General features: G+C 44.7%; 1 protein-coding gene across 2 annotated transcripts in view; it reads right to left on the bottom strand.

The window, feature by feature from the left end:
- The window catches only part of RNLS (renalase, FAD dependent amine oxidase), a 207,257-nt gene that overhangs the window by 166,912 nt on the left and 19,792 nt on the right, over positions 1–20,553 (bottom strand). Inside the window, exon 4 of one of the 2 annotated variants that reach the window (XM_068257503.1) lies at positions 12,656–12,817. In XM_068257503.1, the coding sequence (XP_068113604.1) occupies positions 12,656–12,817 (162 nt within the window). The remainder of the gene's footprint in view (positions 1–12,655; positions 12,818–20,553) is intronic. The other variant, XM_068257504.1, reaches the window with a different exon arrangement.

Here is a 20,553-nt window from a genome sequence, read left to right as displayed (position 1 = left end):
AGAAAAAGCATACTTACCTCGGCATCAGCAGGGAGAAGCCTCTGCATCCTCAAGAGGCTTCCCTTATCAAGCTGTTCACAAGCAGGGACGACTTCCCCTTCCCCAGAGCACAGCTTTACTGCACCATGCTAGTGCGCAAGCCGTCAACAAGTGGCTTACCAGAAGTCCCAGCCCTGGAATGGGCCAGTGGAAGCCTCTGGAGGTTCCAGAGGCTTCCCTCCCTGAGGCGAGTAACCTGTAGAGGTACTTTTTTTCCCCCAGAGGTACATATTAAGGCCACTTTCACAATCAGAATTGCAAAACACGATCGCAATCACTAGTTGCATTAAGCCATTTGGCAATTTTGCCTCAATTGCATTTTGCGATTCTCATTCCAGTGATGACACAGTTGCCAATATCATCCGCCTAAAAAATGCTGCGCGTTTGCAATGGCCGCAGTGTGAGTGATCCCATAAGATGATTACAGCCCATATGCAATTAACTTTTCCTCCTGAGTTATCTCCTAGGAGATCATTTTCATATTCTCTTTAAAATAACAAGTATTTACAATTGAAAAAGTGTCTAAAAGTTGGTGAAAAGTACTATGAAAATTATTTGGAGTATTTTCTTGCTTGCTGGTGAGTAAAGGGCATTTTAAAACGCAAAGTGTGAAAATATTACCTAGGACAGCGGTGGCGAACCTATGGCACGTGTGCCGGAAGTGGCACTGAGCCCTCTGTGGGCACGTACGCTGCTGGCCACCACCACCTCTATATTAGAGAGGTGTTAGTTTTTTTCATTATTTTTCTTCATTATTAAAATAAATAATTCCCCCCTTAAAGAGACTCTGTAACATTAAAAAGATCCCCTGGGGGGTACTCACCTCGGGTGGGGGAAGCCTCCGGATCCTAATGAGGCTTCCCACGCCGTCCTCTGTCCCACGGGGGTCTCGCCGCAGCCCTCCGAACAGCCGGCAACTGTGCCGACTGTCAGTTCAATATTTACCTTTGCTGGCTCCAGCGGGGGCGCTGTGGCGACTTTCTGCACGGAAATAGACGGAAATACCCGATCTCCGTCGGGTCCGCTCTACTGCGCAGGCGCCGGAAACTTGATTTTACGGGCATCAAGCCATAGTTATATTGTATTACACAGGGCGACTTTTTGTCAAAGTCAGCAGCTGCATTCAGCAGAATGGAGCTGCTGACACTGGGGAAAGTGTCGTCCTGTGTAATACAATATAACTATGGCTTGATGGATATCATTTTAAAGCTCTCTTTCTCCTCTTTCTGACGACACCTAAATCGTTGCCCTACACCTTTTAGTTTTCTCTATTTTCGCGATCGAAATCGTGGCCGCGGCAATTTCAATCGCGAAAATAGCGAAAACTAAAAGACGTAGGGTGGTGGTTTATATATCATTGGAAAGAGGAGAAAGAGAGCTTTAAAATGATGTGCATCGTTCCATAGTTTCTGCACTGCTCGGAGTCCCTTTAATATGCACCAGCATACAAAAAACAAGTTTTTAGATCATACCCAATCTTCAAGTATGGCTGTGGGGCGATTTGGGGCCTCTGAAGAGGCTCATTGAGCGAAACGGACGTTAGGCGTACGGCTGCTCCCACATCGCCCCACAGTCGTTCTTGAAGATTGGGTATGATATGGGTAAAATTTGTCTTTTGTATGCTGGTGCATATTAATATTTGGAGCAGACAAACCTGAATAATTCAAGCTTTTTTAAGTGCATATCTATGCAGTGCCAGATTGATTATCTTCTCCTATATGATATACGATTGTTGGCTCTTTGAGATAATGAGCACACTGTATGTTTGCATGCATACCCAATCTAAGCATTTATAGTATAATTTGCACAAGCAGCCGTAGTGCCCATCACTGTTTCTTCTATTTGCATATCTGCTATTAGCTTTTAAAGAAATATACTCTGGTATAAAGGGTAAAAAAAAAACATATGTCAAGGCTGTATGGAATCCATGCAAGTTAAGTGCCAATATCCTTGCAGGAAATGGAGAGTGACACATTTATAGGCAGGATTTTGCAGAGATGTTGTACTATTTGGCAGGCTGGGAAATGTTACAGCTTCACCCGCTGCCTTGTGACTTAACGCTACCTTACTATTCAGAGCAAGGCTAAAGCAGCGCTCTTCTCAATGGGTAAAAAAATAAGTTAAAAGCCCAATATATCTGAAACATAGCACTGTAAAAAGCATTTGCCTTTTACATTTTTTATTCAATTAAAAAGCGAGTTCTAAATAGAAAAGGTTGTTATGTAATGAACTTTTAAATCCCATGCAAATTTGGAGCTAGTCTACTTTAGGGGACCCACTGGAAATCCCCATAGGCAAAGTGATAGCACTCCAAACCGCGCCGATTTTACCGCCTTACTGCCGCCACAACCCCCACATGCTATACATCAATGGAAAGCTCTGGTTCTCCTCTACCAGAATCTGTTAAAATTGCATACCAAATGAAGTAGGTAGAAAAAACAACGGTTTGTAAAAAATAATACCTTTAATGCCTTTTAATGGCTAACTGATAGTTAAATGATGTAAGCTTTCTGGGATCTAGTCCCCTTCTTCAGGCATATTTCCAGATGTTAGCTGTAGTAAAACACTGATGCAGCTAAATGGTAAATACGAAGATGACTGTTGTGCTGGTTACTGTTTATCCGTTAGGTGTCAGGAGATCAGCAGGCTGGAGCCAGTGAGTTATGCTGGGTACACACAATGAGATTTCCCGTTCGATTCCCGGATCGATTCGATTAAATCAAACATGTTCGATTGGATTTCGATCGTTTTTTCTGTCGATTTTGCATACCTATCATGAAAAAAATCGATCGAAATCCAATCGAACATGTTTGATTTAATCGAATCGATCCGGGAATCGAACGGGAAATCTCATCGTGTGTACCCAGCATTAGTGCAACCATACATGAAATCCAGCAGGTTTCTGAAGATTATGAAGCCAAATCAATCATGTTACATAAGGAGTCATGAATCCCGTTCCACAATTTAAACCTAAATTTGTACTCAGAATTTTTTCTTGATTGCTCATTTTTGAAGTTACCCTTAGGCTGCATTTCCACTTGTGCGGTGCGAATCGCCGCGGTAAAAATTCGCGTGCGGTTGAAAATTCGCATGGATGACTATGTATGCGAATTTAACCATGGCAGTGCTGGTGTGCTTTTCCATTGTTTCTATGCAAAGTTTCATGCGAATTTGCATGAAAATTCGCATACCCAAACTTCATGCGAATTTCCTATTAAATACATTGTATGCGATTTGCATAGCGGTATGCGATATGCAAATTCTGATGGCACTGCCATGCGAATTTTTTCTGCACAGAAAAACGCAAAGGAATCCTGACAAGTGGAAACAGTCCCATTCACTTGTATTGCTATGCGAATTTGCATGCGAAAAACGCATGCGAATTAGTGAGAGTGGAAATGGGCCCTTAAGAACAAGTACTTTGAGATCTTGCATGCTGTGTCCCGGTTCACAGAAGTGTTGGCCCACTGGTGTGTCCATTTTACCTTCATTGATTTTGAAGCTGTGATGGTTCATTCTTGTGCGCAGTTTTTGTCCTGTTTCTCCTATATAGATTCCTCTTGAAAAGCATTTCAAGCAGCGTATCATGTACACAACATTGGATGACGCACAGGAAAATTGGTCTTGTATTTGATGATATTTCTGTGAGTTTGGTATTTGTATTTGGCTTGTGCACAAGATACAAGGGCAGGTCTCACACCTTGTGTTATTGCAGGGTAATGTGCCTGGGGTTTCTGGTGTAGATAATGCACTTCTGATAATCATTTGTCTCAAATTGGGAGGTTGTCTGAAAGCAAGCAGTGGTAAATCAGGAAAAACTTCCTTCAGGCGTTTGTCTTTGTGGTGTATCTGTTGCAGGGCTTTCGATATCTTCCTCAGGGTCTTTAATTTTGGGTTGTAGGTTACCACAATTGGGATTATGTGGATATTAGTCTTTGGGGTGTACTTCCAACAGTTCCTCTCTTGATTTTAAAGTTGCTTTGTGTATTTGATCGTCAACGATTTGTGGATATATCCCTGATCTATGAATATATTACACAGAGACATAAGTTGTCTGTCTCTGTCCTCTGAATTAGAACATATTTGGTTATACCTCAGAGCCTGGCTGTAAATAAGAGATTTTTTGGTGTGTTCCGGGTGGAAACTCTGCCACTTGAGGTAAATATGCCGGTTAGTTGGTTTACGGTATATGGATGTTTGTAAGATTCTATCTTGTATATAAATTGTGGTATCCAGGAAACTAACATGGGAGGTTGAAAAACTGAGTGTTAACTTGATGTTCTTGTGGTATTCTGAGAAGTTTTTGTGGAATTTGATTAATTTTTCCTGTGATGCTGTCCAGATTACTAGGATATCGTCTATAAATCTGAAGTAAGCCAATGGTTTAATTTCACAAGTTCAAAGGAAGTTTTCCTCTAATCTGGCCATAAATAAATTTGCATACTGGGGTGACATCCTACTTCCCATAGCACTGCCCATTGTCTGTAGATATATATAATTCCCAAATGAAAAATAGTTGTGAGTTAGTATATACCTGATAAGCTGTAGTGTGAGCTCTGTTGGTAGATCATTAAGCTGAAGGAAATGTTGGCAAGCTGCATACCAAATGCAATGTTTGTGTTCCCACTGACTTTCATTCTATGTGATTCACACATCGTATGCAAAAAATTTAAAAATCCAGTACCGTTCAGCCTTTTTTTTTTTTTTTTTTTTTTTTAAACGAAGAAAAATCTGAACCGAAATATTTACAAAAAAACACAATTTCAATGTGATTGAATTGAAATACATTAGATTTGAGTTGCATGAGAAATTGCAATCCTGCACAATCCATAAAAATGTGGTTGAAGGCCACGTTCACATCGGTAAGTTTTGGTGCAGTGTAACGGCAGCTTTGTTACGCGGCTTACTGCACTGCAGTGCACCACCGATGCGACATTCACAGTACTGAGTTGAGTAAAGTTGAGGTAAAACACTGTATGATTCCATTGATCTGATCAGTTAGCGGTAATGCAGCCATTAATGGGCATGACTGATCAATTACCGTGGTGATCAGTAACAATCTTTTGGCCCTGGAATTGTAGATAAGACACAGAACATTTATATCGCGCTTTCCTTCTGGCGTACTCGAAGCGCTTGAGCTGCAGCCACTCAGCCGTGCTCAGTAGGCAGAAGTAGGGAGTCTTGCCCAAAGTCTCTTAACTGAATAGGTGCAGGCGTACAGGAAGAGCAGAGAATCAAACCCAGGACTCCTGCATCAAAGCCCTTGAAGTAATCCCAACCCGAAAGCTCTGGATCAAAATAGCATACATACTCTAAGAGGGGGAAGCTTTAGGAGCCTACTGAGGCTTCCCTTGCTGATCTACAGCCCCCTATTATTGAGTGAGGCCCCTCTCCATGTTGGGGCCACGCAGCTCATCTTTCTGATGCGAGGTCGCGCAGTACCACGGAGCCCGCATGCGCAGTATCACGGAGCCCGCGGCTCCAGTTTACAGCCGACCTTTGGCTCGAGTACTCTGTAACCAGTACACTATCCAAACACTGCTGCTTGTACCTTTAGTTATAGTGAAGGCCTCCCCACTCAATAACCCTCATCCCCTTGTCTCCACCAGCCACAATTCTTTTCAAAACTAAAATACAGGTTGATTTGCTTTACTGTATGCATTTTTACTTTATACAGTACTTTTTCTATGAATTTTTGGGATAGTGGAACGAATCACCTAACTTTCCACTGATCCTTATGGGGAAATTTGCTTTGATATGAGTGCTTTAATTTACAAGCATGCTTCCGGAACCAATTATGCTTGCAAACCCCCATAACCTAGTTCCTTCTTATCTAAATTAACGTATTTCCATTTACCATCCTACATGCACTCTCCGCTGGAACAACAATATTTTCCTGTCTTCTTCTCTGGTCACTTCTTCTCACTCCCGCTTACAAGACTTCTCTCAATCCTCTCCCCTATTCTAGAACACTCTCCCCCAACACATCAGTCCCTCACCCACACATACCCTTTTTTATGCGCAACCTGAAAACTCACCTCTTCAGGCAAGCATACTCTCCTGCCAGCTACTAACCACCATTTCTACTATCTCACAAGCCGCTTCCCTTTACCAACTGTCCTAGGAGTTCTCTGGGGGGGGGGGATGTTAAAAATAGCTGTCATGTCCCGCGCCGTCCTCCTCCGATCACACGCTCCCCGCTGCCGACATCGTTCAATTATTCGTCTAAGAAGACAAATATTGCGCGTACCCGCTCGCGTCATCGGGAGCTTACAGAGTAGGCGCAGTACGAGGTTTTCTTGTACTGCGCCTGCGCAGTAAGCTACCGATGACGGGTTCGGGTGCGAGCCCGCTCGCAGCCGCAGTCGTGCTAGGATTGGAATTACATCGGGACCGGCAGCGGCGAATGGTGGATCGGAGGACGGTGCGGGACATTACAGCTGCAGGGGGCCTGCAGAAGCCCCAGGTAAGTGTCCATTTCTATTTTCAACACCTCCCCACAAAACCCCTTTAAGGCCCCGTTCACATCACAAACGCGGATGGCCATGCGTGCGGAACGCGTGCGGACCGCAACGCGTACGAACGCACGCCATCCGCGTTTGTGTGCATTGCGTGGCTGATCCCATCACTGAAAAGTGAATGGGACAGCCATGCGTTTTTACAAAAAATGCATGCAGCATGAGTTCCCAGACCGCACAGGTCCGGAACGCATGCAGTGTGAACATCAGACATTGCACTCTATGCAATGTCTGATGTCGTGAGTGTGTCGGCCACCTGCACGCGTTTCCAAAACGCGGCTGGAAACGCGTGCAGTGTGAACGGGGCCCGGAAGGCCTTTTGGCCAGGGCCTGCTTCCCCTTTTGTCTCCACCCCGTGTAAAAACCTGTAGTTCAGTGGTTCCCAACCCATGTGCCGCGACACATACATGTGTCGCGGCAGCTTCGGGTATGTGTCGCGGCTCTCGGAGGGGAGCAGCGCAGTGGAGGGAGAGCTGTGGGCAGCGACGGAGAAGGGGGCCATCTCCCCCCCCTTCTCTCACCTTAGGGTGCTCTGTCTCCCTCGCTCTCCCCTCCGATACTAAGTGTGGCGGCGCTTGCCAGCGCCGGCCGGAAGTTTTGGTTCTGCAGACGCTGCAGTAGTGGCAAATCATCCCGCGCCGGCGACGAGACCAGACGGAGACACGGAAGGTAAGTTCCGCCCCTCTGCCAGCCACCGCACTTCGTTCCGGAGGAGAGAGCGAGGGAGGGAGAGCACCCTGAGGTGCCGCTCTCCTTCCCTCGCTCTCTCCTCCTGGGGGGGGGGGGGCACCTGGCTACATATACTGGGGACATATATCCCTGGCTACATATACTGGGCACATATACCCCTGCCTACATATACTGGGCACATATACCCCTGCCTACATATACTGGGGACATATACCCCTGGCTACATATACTGGGGACATATACCGGGGACATATACACCTGCCTACATATACTGGGGACATATACCCCTGGCTACATATACTGGGCACATATACCCCTGGCTACATATCCTGGGCACATACACCCCTGCCTAAATATACTGGGCACATATACCCCTGGCTACATATACTGGGCCCATATACCCCTGGCTACATATACTGGGCCCATATACCTCTGCCTACATATACTGGCACATTTACCCCTGGCTACATATACTGGGCACATACCCCTGGCTACATATACTGGGCACATATATCCCTGGCTACATATACTGGGGACAACTGGCTGTTTGTCATTATGTGCATTTACTGGTGAAAAGCTGTCTCTTATGTGCATTTACTGGTGAAACGCTGTCTCTCATTACATGCATTTACTGGTGAAAGGCTGTCTGTCATTACCTGCATTTACTGGTGAAACGCTGTCTCTCATTACATGCATTTACTGGTGAAAGGCTGTCTGTCATTACCTGCATTTACTGGTGAAACGCTGTCTCTTATGTGCATTTAGTAGGGAAACGCTGTCTCTCATTACATGCATTTAGTCTACGTGTCACGGAGATCTGAACGTTTGGTTTGATGTGTCACGACTCCAAAAAGGTTGGGAACCACTGCTGTAGTTGATTTGTTCACTGTGTCAGTGGTAATCTACCATTGTCTTATATTAACTGTTGTACAGTATTGTATAGTATTGTATATTTAGTATTGTTATATGCTGTATGCTGTTGTACAGCGCCATGTTAGATGCTGGCACTATATAAATCAATAATAAACCCAACATTGAATAAACCTATTGTATGGTAAGGGCAGCCACGTTTTTGTAAACAGGTAAACTCTGTCTTGTATTACATGGACTACATGTGTATTTTTATAGCGTATGGTTTGGGTTATTTCTGCTGCCACTTTCCAAGTATATTTTGTCGTAAGTCATCACATATTTGCGGTTATCTAATAAATGCAATTTACCCTGACATTTATTATTCCTTCCCATTATTAAAATGTTCCAGATTTTGCTGTACTTTTCAAATTAATTGTGCAGCTCTAGACAACTGCTAATTTGTCTCCTGCACTCTGCAGATGCCTTATGATAAGAAGACACGCATTCACGCTGCTGGAGACAGTAATTATCCAGAGAGGTGCTTCACTACTGCCATCTAGTGCCCGCTATACTCACAGCACAACGCTCAAGACTATGACATCACCGTTACAGGACAGAATTAATATAGCACGTTGGAAAAGCTGAAATTCCGCCGCTTGAGCGCAGTGAGCAAATAATAAAGAACACCGTAAGTTATTAACTGTGAATTCCAAAAGCTCATGTTTATGGTGGGCTCACACTTCTATAATTCTTCAACAGGGAAACAGTATGAAGGCAACGAGAAATGTGACAAGGACAGAGAAGTAGTATAGCTGCAAATGAAAATTAAAACAATAGTAGATGTATTAAATAAAAATATCCATCTAGATGCACCAAACAAATCCAGCATGTAGAGCACCTAACGAGTACATTTCAAAACGCTGCATGCAAATTTAGGTGCAACGTAAACATTAAAAAAAAAAAAATTGTTTAAGGGACCATTTTATTCCGGTAGAAGAATATTGGTAAATTTACAAATATTCTAAAACTTAATAAATATAGTGAAATATCAGTAACATTTGCAGATATTTCACTATGACCTAACCTCTCCCTACTCTCGAAAAAAAAAATCCCTCTCACCTCGGGCAACTAAAAATCCCTCCCCAGGAAACCAATAACCCCCCCCCCCCGGTAACTAATGACCCTCCTCTGCCCCTGGGCAACTAATGACCCTCCTCTGCCCCTGGGCAACTAATGACCCTCCTCTGCCCCTGGGCAACTAATGACCCTCCTCTGCCCCTGGGCAACTAATGACCCTCCTCTGCCCCTGGGCAACTAATGACCCTCCTCTGCCCCTGGGCAACTAGTGACCCTCCTCTCCCCCTGGGCAACTAATGACCCTCCTCTCCCCCTGGGCAACTAAAGACCCTCCTCTTCCCCTGGGCAACTAAAGACCCTGCTCTTCCCCCGGGCAACTAATGACCCTCCTCTTCCCCCGGGCAACTAATGACCCTCCTCTTCCCCCGGGCAACTAATGACCCTCCTCTTCCCCCAGGCAACTAATGACCCTCCTCTTCCCCCGGGCAACTACTGACCCTCTTCCCCCGGGCAACTAATGACCCTCCTCTTCCCCCGGGCAACTAATGACCCTCCTCTTCCCCCGGGCAACTAATGACCCTCCTCTTCCCCCTGGCAACTAATGACCCTCCTCTCCCCCCGGGCAACTAATGACCCTCCTCTCCCCCTGGGCAACTAATGACCCTCCTCTTCCCCCGGGCAACTAATGACCCTCCTCTTCCCCCGGGCAACTAATGACCCTCCTCTCCCCCTGGGCAACTAATGACCCTCCTCTCCCCCTGGGCAACTAATGACCCTCCTCTCCCCCTGGGCAACTAATGACCCTCCTCTTCCCCCGGGCAACTAATGACCCTCCTCTTCCCCCGGGCAACTAATGACCCCTCCTCTCCCCCCGGGCAACTAATGACCCTCCTCTCCCCCCGGGCAACTAATGACCCTCCTCTCCCCCTGGGCAACTAATGACCCTCCTCTTCCCCCGGGCAACTAATGACCCTCCTCTCCCCCCGGGCAACTAATGACCCTCCTCTCCCCCGGGGCAACTAATGACCCTCCTCTCCCCCTGGGCAACTAATGACCCTCCTCTCCCCCTGGGCAACTAATGACCCTCCTCTCTCCCTGGGCAACTAATGACCCTCCTCTCTCCCTGGGCAACTAATGACCCTCCTCTCCCCCTGGGCAACTAATGACCCTCCTCTCCCCCTGGGCAACTAATGACCCTCCTCTCCCCCTGGGCAACTAATGCCCCTCCTCCCCAGCAACTAATGTCCCTCCTTTCCCCAGGAAACTAATAACAATAACTAATAACAGACCATTCTAGCGCAGGATTCCTCTTCAACTTCTGGCCGCAATCCAAGATTATCCTGATGGGGCATGGACAAGAAAAAAATTGTGCATGTGCCAGTACAGCAAAGTGGCTCATGCATGTTTCCCCCTGTGCGTACAGGTGCATCACTCGGCTGGGCACGTATGGGCCTTACTCACACATACCCAGCCTGGATGTGCTAGCAGTGTTTCTCAACATTTTATCGAAATGTTCCCCTTTTAAAACCCTGTACTCACCAAGTACCCCCTGGCATAGTAAACATCACCCCTTGATGAATATATTTTTAATCGTAGTACATGATAATTGGTTCCAAACAATTCCCAAGCATTTACTATTGCTTTTACTTAGCTAAAATACTAATTTGGTGTTGTTTAACCTCCCTGGCAGTACGCCGTTTCAGAGTCTGCGGAGGAGGATCTGGAGGATTTTTTTTTTTTTAATAAAATGTGTTTAAGTTTTAGATAGCACTTCGCTACCTAACTATGTCCCCCAAGCCCCGCCGCACCTAACTAACCCCCCCCCCCCTCCCGAACCTACCTTTTGCTGGAAGATCTGGGAATCCTGTCTACTAAACAGGTGCTTCCCATTAATGATGAAAGGATGTCACTTTTCAAAGAAGTCACAGTTCAAATGCCCTTTAAAGCTGATCCAGCAGGTGGTAGTTGCCCCGAAACAAAAGAATTAAATATACGTTATGTCGCTTTTAAGGCACCATATATTAATTCTGTATAGTTATTCTTGCATCAGTCCACTGTAGTGTGTTAAACAGCACCTGCTCCTCATTCCCACCTGAGACCTTATAACACTAACCACTAACATGGCTCCCAGGGAGGGAAGATGTCTGACAAATGTTGACACAGGGGTGCACTCACTTTTGTAGCCAGACATTAATTGCTGTGCGTTGCTTTATTTTGATGGCACAGCAAATTACGCTGTTATACAAGCTGCACACTTACTACTTCACATTGTATCAAAGTGTCATGAATTCAGTGTTAAAAGATAAAATGAAATATTTACAAAAATGTGAGAGGTGTACTCACTTTTCTGAGATGCTGCATATATTGGGTGATTTCGAATACATTTAGAGCACTTTTTTTTCTTCCTGTATTACTTGCCCTGAAAACCTTCTGACAATTTTACAGCAGCTAGACGCAGTGAAACGTGTATTATACAAAGCCAATCATACTCAAACATCTTTACAATGATTATGATGCTAAAGCCCTACAACAGGGTGCATACACGTTATAGACAAGACAAGACAAATAACATTTATATCACGCTTTTCTCCTGGCGGACTCAAAGCACCAGAGCTGCAGCCACTAGGACGCGCTCTATAGGCAGTAGCAGTGTTAGGGAGACTTGCCTAAGGTCCCCTACTGAATAGGTGCTGGCTTACTGAACAGGCAGAGCCGAGATTCGAACCCTGGTCTCCTGTGTCAGAGGCAGAGCCCTTAACCATTACACCATCCAGCCACAGGGGTGGGCGGGATGGAGGGGCGCACTTTGGTGTCTCAGCCTTGGGTGCTGGAGGACCTTGTCCCAGCTCTGGGTGTACTCACTTTTCTGAGATGCTGTATATATTGGGTGATATAGCTAAGTATGTCACAGAATATTAAAGAAAAAATATACAGTATACAGTAGCAGCACCCTCTGCCATTACACCACAAAACAGGTTTTACACCAGAATTAACAATATTTTATAAAACCTCCTCCCACCAAGTAGTGGAGTGTCCGTCTGCTGTAATCATTATCTGGAAAACATTTGTTCCCCTGTCATAGTAAAGCAAGTCTCGTATGATAAATCTGTAATGAAGTCACTGGTCATTAATGATGAATAAATATACCATGCACACTTCCTTCCAGGCAGCGTGGCATGTTGTGCTTGCATTTGTATATACGATAGCCCTCCAAAACCATGGTGTGCCCCTGCCATCAGTGCTCTGCGTTTCCAGTACTTTATGCCAGGTGCTGCCCAAACATACACAGTTATATGAAGGAACATGGAAAAACAGTAGCAATATCCTGCAAAGTACCGGATGTCAGGGAAACAGATCAAAATTTGAAAACAGAATATTTTTCACACTGAAAAAAAATGAAAAGCTAAAATCCAGTTAAAAAATATACATAATAAATACCGAAGTAAAAAAGAAAGAAGAATATGTATTAGTTGACTTACATTTCCTGATGTCGCCTTGCAATTGTAGGATTTGGGGAACCGGCATAGTGAGCACCACAGCATCGAAGGCTTCTGGGTATCCAGACTTGCAAGACACCTCCCACTTCCCATCTCGAAGGTTTATCTGTGTGACATGTCGCTCGTACTGCACATCAGCACCTGCTTATAATAGGAGACAAATTAACATTTACTAAAAAGGAATCCAGGGTGTATCTCTCATCTTCATGCAGCCCAGACAGTCACATTAACTTGCTCCAGACAAAATGTAAAACCATTTATTTTTCATGCCTATAAAGAACACATTGGTTGTACTAAATTCTTAAAGAGAATCTGTATTGTTAAAATCGCACAAAAGTAAACATACCAGTGCGTTAGGGGACATCTATTACCCTCTGTCACAATTTCGCCGCTCCTCGCCGCATTAAAAGTGGTTAAAAACAGTTTTAAAAAGTGTGTTTATAAACAAACAAAATGGCCACCAAAACAGGAAGTAGGTTGATGTACAGTATGTCAACACATAGAAAATACATTCATACACAAGCAGGCTGTATACATCCTTCCTTTTGTATCTCAAGAGATCATTATACACAAGCAGTGTGCATAGAGGGGCCAGGAGGGGGGAGATGCATCACAGAACCACAACACTGAAGAACTTGGCAGCCTTCTAGACACAGGCTGACAAGTCTGACAAGAGAGAGATAAGTTGATTTATTACAGAGATGGTGATAGTAGAACGTGCTGCAGGAAGCCAGAACACATTAGAATAGCTTTTGGAACTTGTAGGATGATAAAAAACAGGATGCAATTTTTGTTACGGAGTCTCTTTAAACACCTCATACTTTATCTTAAAGGGTACTTAAAGTTACATATGACATGAGGAGAAAACATTAAGTTGCGCTGCTTTTTGCTTTTTTCTCACTGTAAGGGTGAAGAATCCAGGGCTCTGACATCTTATTTGCAGCCAGACTGCAATCAGTAAGGGTTAAGAATTCAGGGCTCTAAATAACGGCATCTACGTAGCCAGACTGCAATCCGAAAAGCTTTCGGTCAGATGCGAGCGCGAGTGTGTGTGTGCGTGTGTGAGAGAGATGGGACAATACATTTCACGTTTGGTTCCAGCAAAGTCTGTGTGCGGATTTCTCCTTTGACTCTTGGATTTCTACAGCATGGGAATCCGGCACCAGCATCCACACATTAATACCCCCCCCCCCCCCCCGCCAGAACGCCAGCAGCAGCCCCAGCACTCACTCACCTCCTTGGGCTCCAGCGCTGCAATTTTATCTCCGTCCTCTGGATGGTGCTGTAACTCTGTGGTGAGATCAACAACGGTGATCTCACCAGAGTGATTCAGAGCCTCCATGGACAGGAAGGAGAACGGCTACCTACGTCTGGATCCCCGGGAGGCAAGTAAAAGCTCCCGCTGTGCGCTATACTCTGCATAAAGCTCCCAGCGGCTAACCTGAGCTCAGCTCGGGATTACTGCCAGGGAGGTTAAGGTGTGCGTTTTTTTATTACATCAGATACAGCAATTTGGGCGCAGTTAAAAGACGGAGCCCAAATTACTATTAAAAAAAGCGTACTTTGGCCACCAGCAATAGATGGAAGACAAATTATGTCTTTTCCAAAAGTTGGGGGGGGGGGGGGGGGGGTGTGTCGGCTTGAATGCAAGTCTTGGGTGGTGGTCCGCGGCCCCCACCCGCCCCCTCCGCTGCTATTACCTGTTCAGCCGGCAGCCGCTTCCTCTAATCCGGGTGCCCCTCTCGCTCTGCTCTCCATCATACGTATAAGTGTATCACAGCAGCGCACCCGGCGATGTGGATCACTATACTGGCTACTATACTGGCTATACTGGGCACTATACTGGCTATACTGTGCACTTTACTGGCTATACTGGGCACTTTACTGGCTATACTGGGCACTTTACTGGCTATACTGGGCACTTTACTGGCTATACTGGGCACTTTACTGGCTATACTGGGCACTTTACTGGCTATACTGGGCACTTTACTGGCTATACTGGGCACTTTACTAGATCTACTGGGGCACTACCTACCAATACTGGGGCACTATACTAGCTATACTGGGGCACTACCTACCCAGACTGGGCACTATACTAGCTATACTGTGACACACTGGGGGGGGGGGGATCACGCGGTCTGCACCAATCCAGCATTTCCTACCCCCGGCTTATATGGGGGTCAATCATTTTTCCCTGGTTTTTTAGGTAAAAGTTGGGGGGGGGGGGGTCGGCTTATATGCAGGTCGGCTTATATGCGAGTATATACGGTAATTAACGTCGCCGAGACTTTTGCAGGTGCAGCGTGAGCCATTTAGTGACCTTACCCTGTGCCCAAATGTGTACACTAAAGAGATGCCCTAAGTTTTTGAAAACCACAGAGATTCCATGGCAAAGATTAACCGAGATTTAGAGGCCCGATAAAAAGAGGCACGATTGGTAGTTGGCACTGTGACGTCACACAGCACAACTTACAGGTCTTTTTGTGGACCGCAAGTACAGCAACAGACCAAATCCTGACTGCGGAAGGTGCCAGCCGGGGCTCCCCAGCAGTCGGGTATGTCTGAGTCAAATCTCTCCGTCTCCCCAGCCCACGTACAGATGCCGCGGATCCACTAGGACATTGATAGGCAGAGCACAGCGAATCGGACTGAAAGACATGCCAATTGAGCAGAGCAATGAGTACTAGGCAATAGCGGTGCAAAATTATGATTTTCACCAGTTAACTGGCACACACTTCACCACGATTACAAGTGTGATCAACAGGCAAGGTTACAATGCCCGACGAGGAAGAAAAAAAAACAACGCTGTACATTTTCCAAATAGGATATCTTGTAAAGCTAAATTGCATAGCAGTGCATTTGCTATGAGATTTGCATGTACCCTGAATCATTTAACCCAATTGCAAACGCAGGAAATATGCAGCAGGCACTACGTTTAGTATCGGGTGTAAAACGGATCACATCATTGTGTACAGAGCACCGCATTTACTATTTTAACCACAGCGCCCCTTTAATCGGCGAAACACACGCATTTCTTAAACCGGATACAAGCTCATGCAGTATGGAAGGGCCCTAATGGACATACAAGCATGATCGGGATTAGATTGTTAGCATTGTGCATTAGTAGATCAATACTATTAACACCCCATACACAGGCTAGATTAAAGTCGGCTAAGGAGGCCGATAATGACCGCCTCACGCAGATATTCCGGTGTGTGTACAGCAACCCCAATAGCCACCCGGCCAGTGATCCACCAGGTGAATCAATTCAGCCCCGAGGGACGGCTGATAGCTTTGTTCTCGCGGCGTGATGTCACAGACTATCTATGCATCTGTATAGCCTCAGCCCAGGGAAGTCCCCTGAGGGAATGGGTCCCGACCCCCATTGGGCGACATCCATCTAGCGTGGGTACAAGCCTATAGATATACTGAACATGGAAGAGATGACATCTAGTGACCATTCGGCCCCTTCAACATTAGCAGGTGATTCCTGCATTGCCTTACCATATTTTGCCACGAGGGGCCACAAAAGCAATGAAAATCTATCGAGACTGTCACACTTATTGCAGTCCTTTGCAGTGCGCCGGAAGTGTGTGAGCCGAGGCAAGGGCTGCAGTGCGTTACCCCAAGCTACTCGCACAGGTTCTTGGGGTGATGCAAGTTTATGGGCAATGCATGTAGTGTTAGCGGTGGAGCACAGTGTGTTGTGGTGCGCATGTGCAGACTGACGGGAATGCCAAAGACATACTTCCCGTCTAGCAGCAAGTACGTCACAGAGCAGGCGGGCTGCGCTATGCATATTACCCTGTTGGAGGCATAGCTCATTCCCACTGCAACGAAAAAATACATGTAAAACCAACCTAAGGCTCCCTGCACACAGCATGCGATTCCGATTTTTAATGGTTTTTTACATCTGATTCCTATTTTTAATCTTTACTGCATGCTGCGTTCTTTTCCCCCATTTTTCTGTTGATTGCATTCAGGGAAAATCGGAATTACAAATCGGAATCGCAAAACGGATTTGCAGTGTGCAGGGAGCCTTAATCTGTGCAAAATTTGCTTCACATGAGACCCTCTTAGAGAGCGTCCTCAGTATAAACCTCTGGAACTTGCACTACACAGAAAGAGAGAGTAATAAAACCATATGGGCTAGCGGCTTACCCAATTAGGAATTCAGAAGAATCACCTTTCAAAAAATACAATTATAGAAACACTTGGAGCAGAAATCACTATTTTTTAATAAGATGAAAATCTCTCACTTTCTGCATCCTAACTTATTTTTCTTTCCTTTTCAAATCTAACATATCAGCGAGCCAAGACAACCATTTGCTATTCCAATAGCAGCAGTGAGCCAGCGAGAAACCAGAGAGCGCGCTTGGCATGCTGCAACTAATGACCAGCGCTAATGACTGGAGCTTTTTAATAAGTAAAGGGATACTTTTCAAAGGACAATGGAGAAACTTAGCATTGCTGACTCAATGGTTTTGGCATTTGCTGCACTTTTTATACACAAATCTAAACGCATGTATGATATTCTTTTTCCATTGCAGTGAATAGTAACAGTTACACAAGAGTGCTCAAACTAAGCTGCTTTTAAAGTGAACCAGAGACGAAGCACCCTTATGTATTTTACCATAGAAATCAGTGGGAACATTAGAGAAAACATTTACCATGCTCTCTGTTCCATCCTCACTGCTAAAAGTGTCTGTTATCTAGCTGAGATAAGAATCCCGGACTGAGCATTGAGTCTGGCTTTGCTATAATGACTCAGCTATAATGATTCCTGAGCAAAGCCAGCAGGGGGCAGGCTTGGACTTGAAGACAGCAAAGAACACAGTCTCAGCTATAATTATTCTGTAGCAAAGCCAGACCGACTGCTTAGTCGGGATTCTTATCTTAGAGGTGATAACAGTCAGATTACACAGAGAACAATGTAACAAAGGGCAGATTAGGTGTTTACTGTCATGTTCCCACTGATTTATAAGGTAAAATACAAAAGGGTGCTTCATCTCTGGTTCTCTTTAATGTTATAAATCTTTACATGTGATTACAAGTGAATGCAAGGATGATAGCCCAATACCAGCTTACAGTACACTTAGAAAACGTACTAAAAGTTCAAATAGTGGAATATAAGAAAAGAAAAAAAGCTGTCGCTACTAGGTGGCAAAGCACACACCCTCCTCCTGGGTCACATCAGAACACAGCTAGTTTGTAGAAAGCTTAGTGAATTAGCGTTTGGTTGAATGCAGTCACGCACACAAACCCTTAAAAAAAAAAAAAAAAAAAAAAAAAACACATCTAGGCACAGTTGAAACTCCATTTATTTCAGTATTTCAATTTAACCACTAGCCGCGTCAGCAGCAGTATATCTACGCCCGCGGTTGCTCTCTAACCGATCCAGGGGCGTAGATATTAATCTTCTTGTTTCTATGAGCAGCGGGCCAAAATTGCAAGCGCCCGCGACGCCCCCCTCAGTGGCAGTGTACTAATACATTGATCAATGAATGGGAACACATATTTCAGGCAGCACAGCTCAGGAGTCTTGAAGCAAACCCCAGGTGCAAATATTTTATTTATTTAAGTATTTATATAGCGCCGACATATTACGCAGCGCTGTACAGAGTATATTGTCTTGTCACTAACTGTCCCTCAGAGGGGCTCACAATCTAGTCCCTACTATAGTCATAGGTATGTATCGTGTAGTGCATTTATGGTCTAAGGCCAATGTTTTTGTGGGAAGCCAATTAACTTATCTGTATTTTTTTGGGGATGTGGGAGGAAACCGGAATGCCTGGAGGAAACCCACAGACACGGGGAGAACATACAAACTCCTTGCAGATGTTGACCTGGCTGGGATTCGAACCGGGCACCCTGCGCTTGCAAGGCGAGAGCGCTAACCACTATGCCACCGTGCTGCCCAGTATAATAAACCAATAATCTATTTTGATTTAACAGCTAAACATCTAAGTTTAAAGCTTTTATCTTCTCAGCTGAGTGATGACAGTTTTTTATGTTCTACAGCTCGGATCTCAAACTTTGGACTTTTTTTCCCCTTGCATTTAGAAGTGTCGTGGCCGGTAATTAGTTATTAGACTTGAATTAAAGGCTGAGCCACTCTGAACGCTTTTTGATCAGTTGCTGCTGCATTTTTAAAAACATACTCCTATTGACTTGCATTAAATTTGTGGTAAAATTGCGCCAAATTGCCAATTTTAAAGCAGGTCAATGGGAAAGCATTTTTAAAAACACAAACGCAGTGCTGACGGATCGAAAAGCGCTCTGCAGTGTGGATCAGTCCTGACACAGAGAAAGAACCATTAAAGTGAGGAAAAAAAGACAGACTAGTCCTATGTAAGCATGGGATGGTACATATAAATACTTATCTCAAGACCCTATAATATCCTTAACATTTAAATAGGAACTCCAGTGACATATAGTTCAACGTAATATATTATTCAGGATCACCCACTTTTCCATTAAATGATCATGGTTTCAGCATCAGAATCACTTCCTATATCTACTGTATTTTATGGACTATAAGACTCACTTTTTCTCCCCCCCCCCCCCCCTCCCCCCCAAAAAGGGGAAAAAAGTCACTGCGTCTTATAGTCCAAATGCAGGGAGTTCCTGCCAATCCGAACCTCCAACCTGCCGCAATGTTGAGGACTCCCTGTACTGTTCCCAGGGGGACACAAAGGGGCACAGAGGAGGACAGAGATGGACACAAGAGGTACAAAGGGGCATAATCCACAAGATACCCCTTCTCTATGGATGCACCAGGTTTATTATAGATTTCTTTCCCCTAATTTTTGTCCTAGGTGTGTCTTATGGTCTGAAGCGTCTTATAGTCTGAAAAATACTTTATATATTGCTGTAGAATGGTATGTAACCCTGCGCTCCAACTGTTGTTTTGCCTAGGCTATTACACAGAATTCTCCTCCCAGAGAACCCTAGGAGACCAGGGGTCATTTCTGCTGGCTTCAGAACACCCAGTACATAATGTGCAGTGATGCATGGGAGAGGTCTCCCCCTGTAATAAGTTTCAGAATGTAAACCAGGGTGAGGAAAGATTTTACAAAGGGCCAACCATGACTAAATCATTTCTAAAGTAATATTGTAAAAATAAGCAAGTTTACTCATTTACATTATATTTAGCAAATCTCTCTTCAATGAATGTGAGCTTTCCATTGCAGCATTATCACCCCAACTCTGGCAGAGGCAGTGGCTGCACAGGTGTCAGGGGGTGGATTTGAGTACAGGCATGCAGAGGGTAACACCTGCATCAAGAAGCATGTAACAATTATGGCCATAGAGATAATTATAATCTCCTGATTTAACTTGGCATAACAAACCAGAACTTAAAGGGGCACTATGGGGAAAAATTTAAAATGTGCAAACATATACAAATAAGTTTGTTTTTTCCAGAGTAAAATGAGCCATAAAAAACGTTTCTCCTATGTTGCTGCCACTTACAGTAGGTAATAGAAATCTGACAGAAGCGACAGGTTTTGGACTAGTCCATCTCTTCATAGGGGATTCTCAGGGATTTATTTATTTTCAAAAGCACTTAGTGAATGGCAGTTGCTCTGTACACCTGCCAAAAAAAAAAACCAAAAGGAAAAAAAAAAATGTAGCGAGCAGCGAAACTGGCCAGCATCATTATTTAAATCGCTTTTAGGGAATATCTTTATAAAGAATAAAAGCCTTGCTGAGAATTCCCTATAAAGAGATGGACTAGTCCAAAACCTGTCGCTTCTGTCAGATTTATATTACCTATTGTAAGTGACAGCAACATAGGAGAAAAGTAATTTATGGCTCATTTTAGTCCGTAAAAAAACGTACTTTTTATTTGTGTCTATGTTTGCATATATTTAAAATTT

This window comes from Hyperolius riggenbachi, chromosome 10 (assembly GCF_040937935.1).
Source record: "Hyperolius riggenbachi isolate aHypRig1 chromosome 10, aHypRig1.pri, whole genome shotgun sequence".
In the NCBI taxonomy this organism is placed as follows: domain Eukaryota; kingdom Metazoa; phylum Chordata; class Amphibia; order Anura; family Hyperoliidae; genus Hyperolius; species Hyperolius riggenbachi.
Note: the sequence above shows the minus strand (reverse complement) of the source record. Positions and strands in the feature narration are given on the sequence as shown.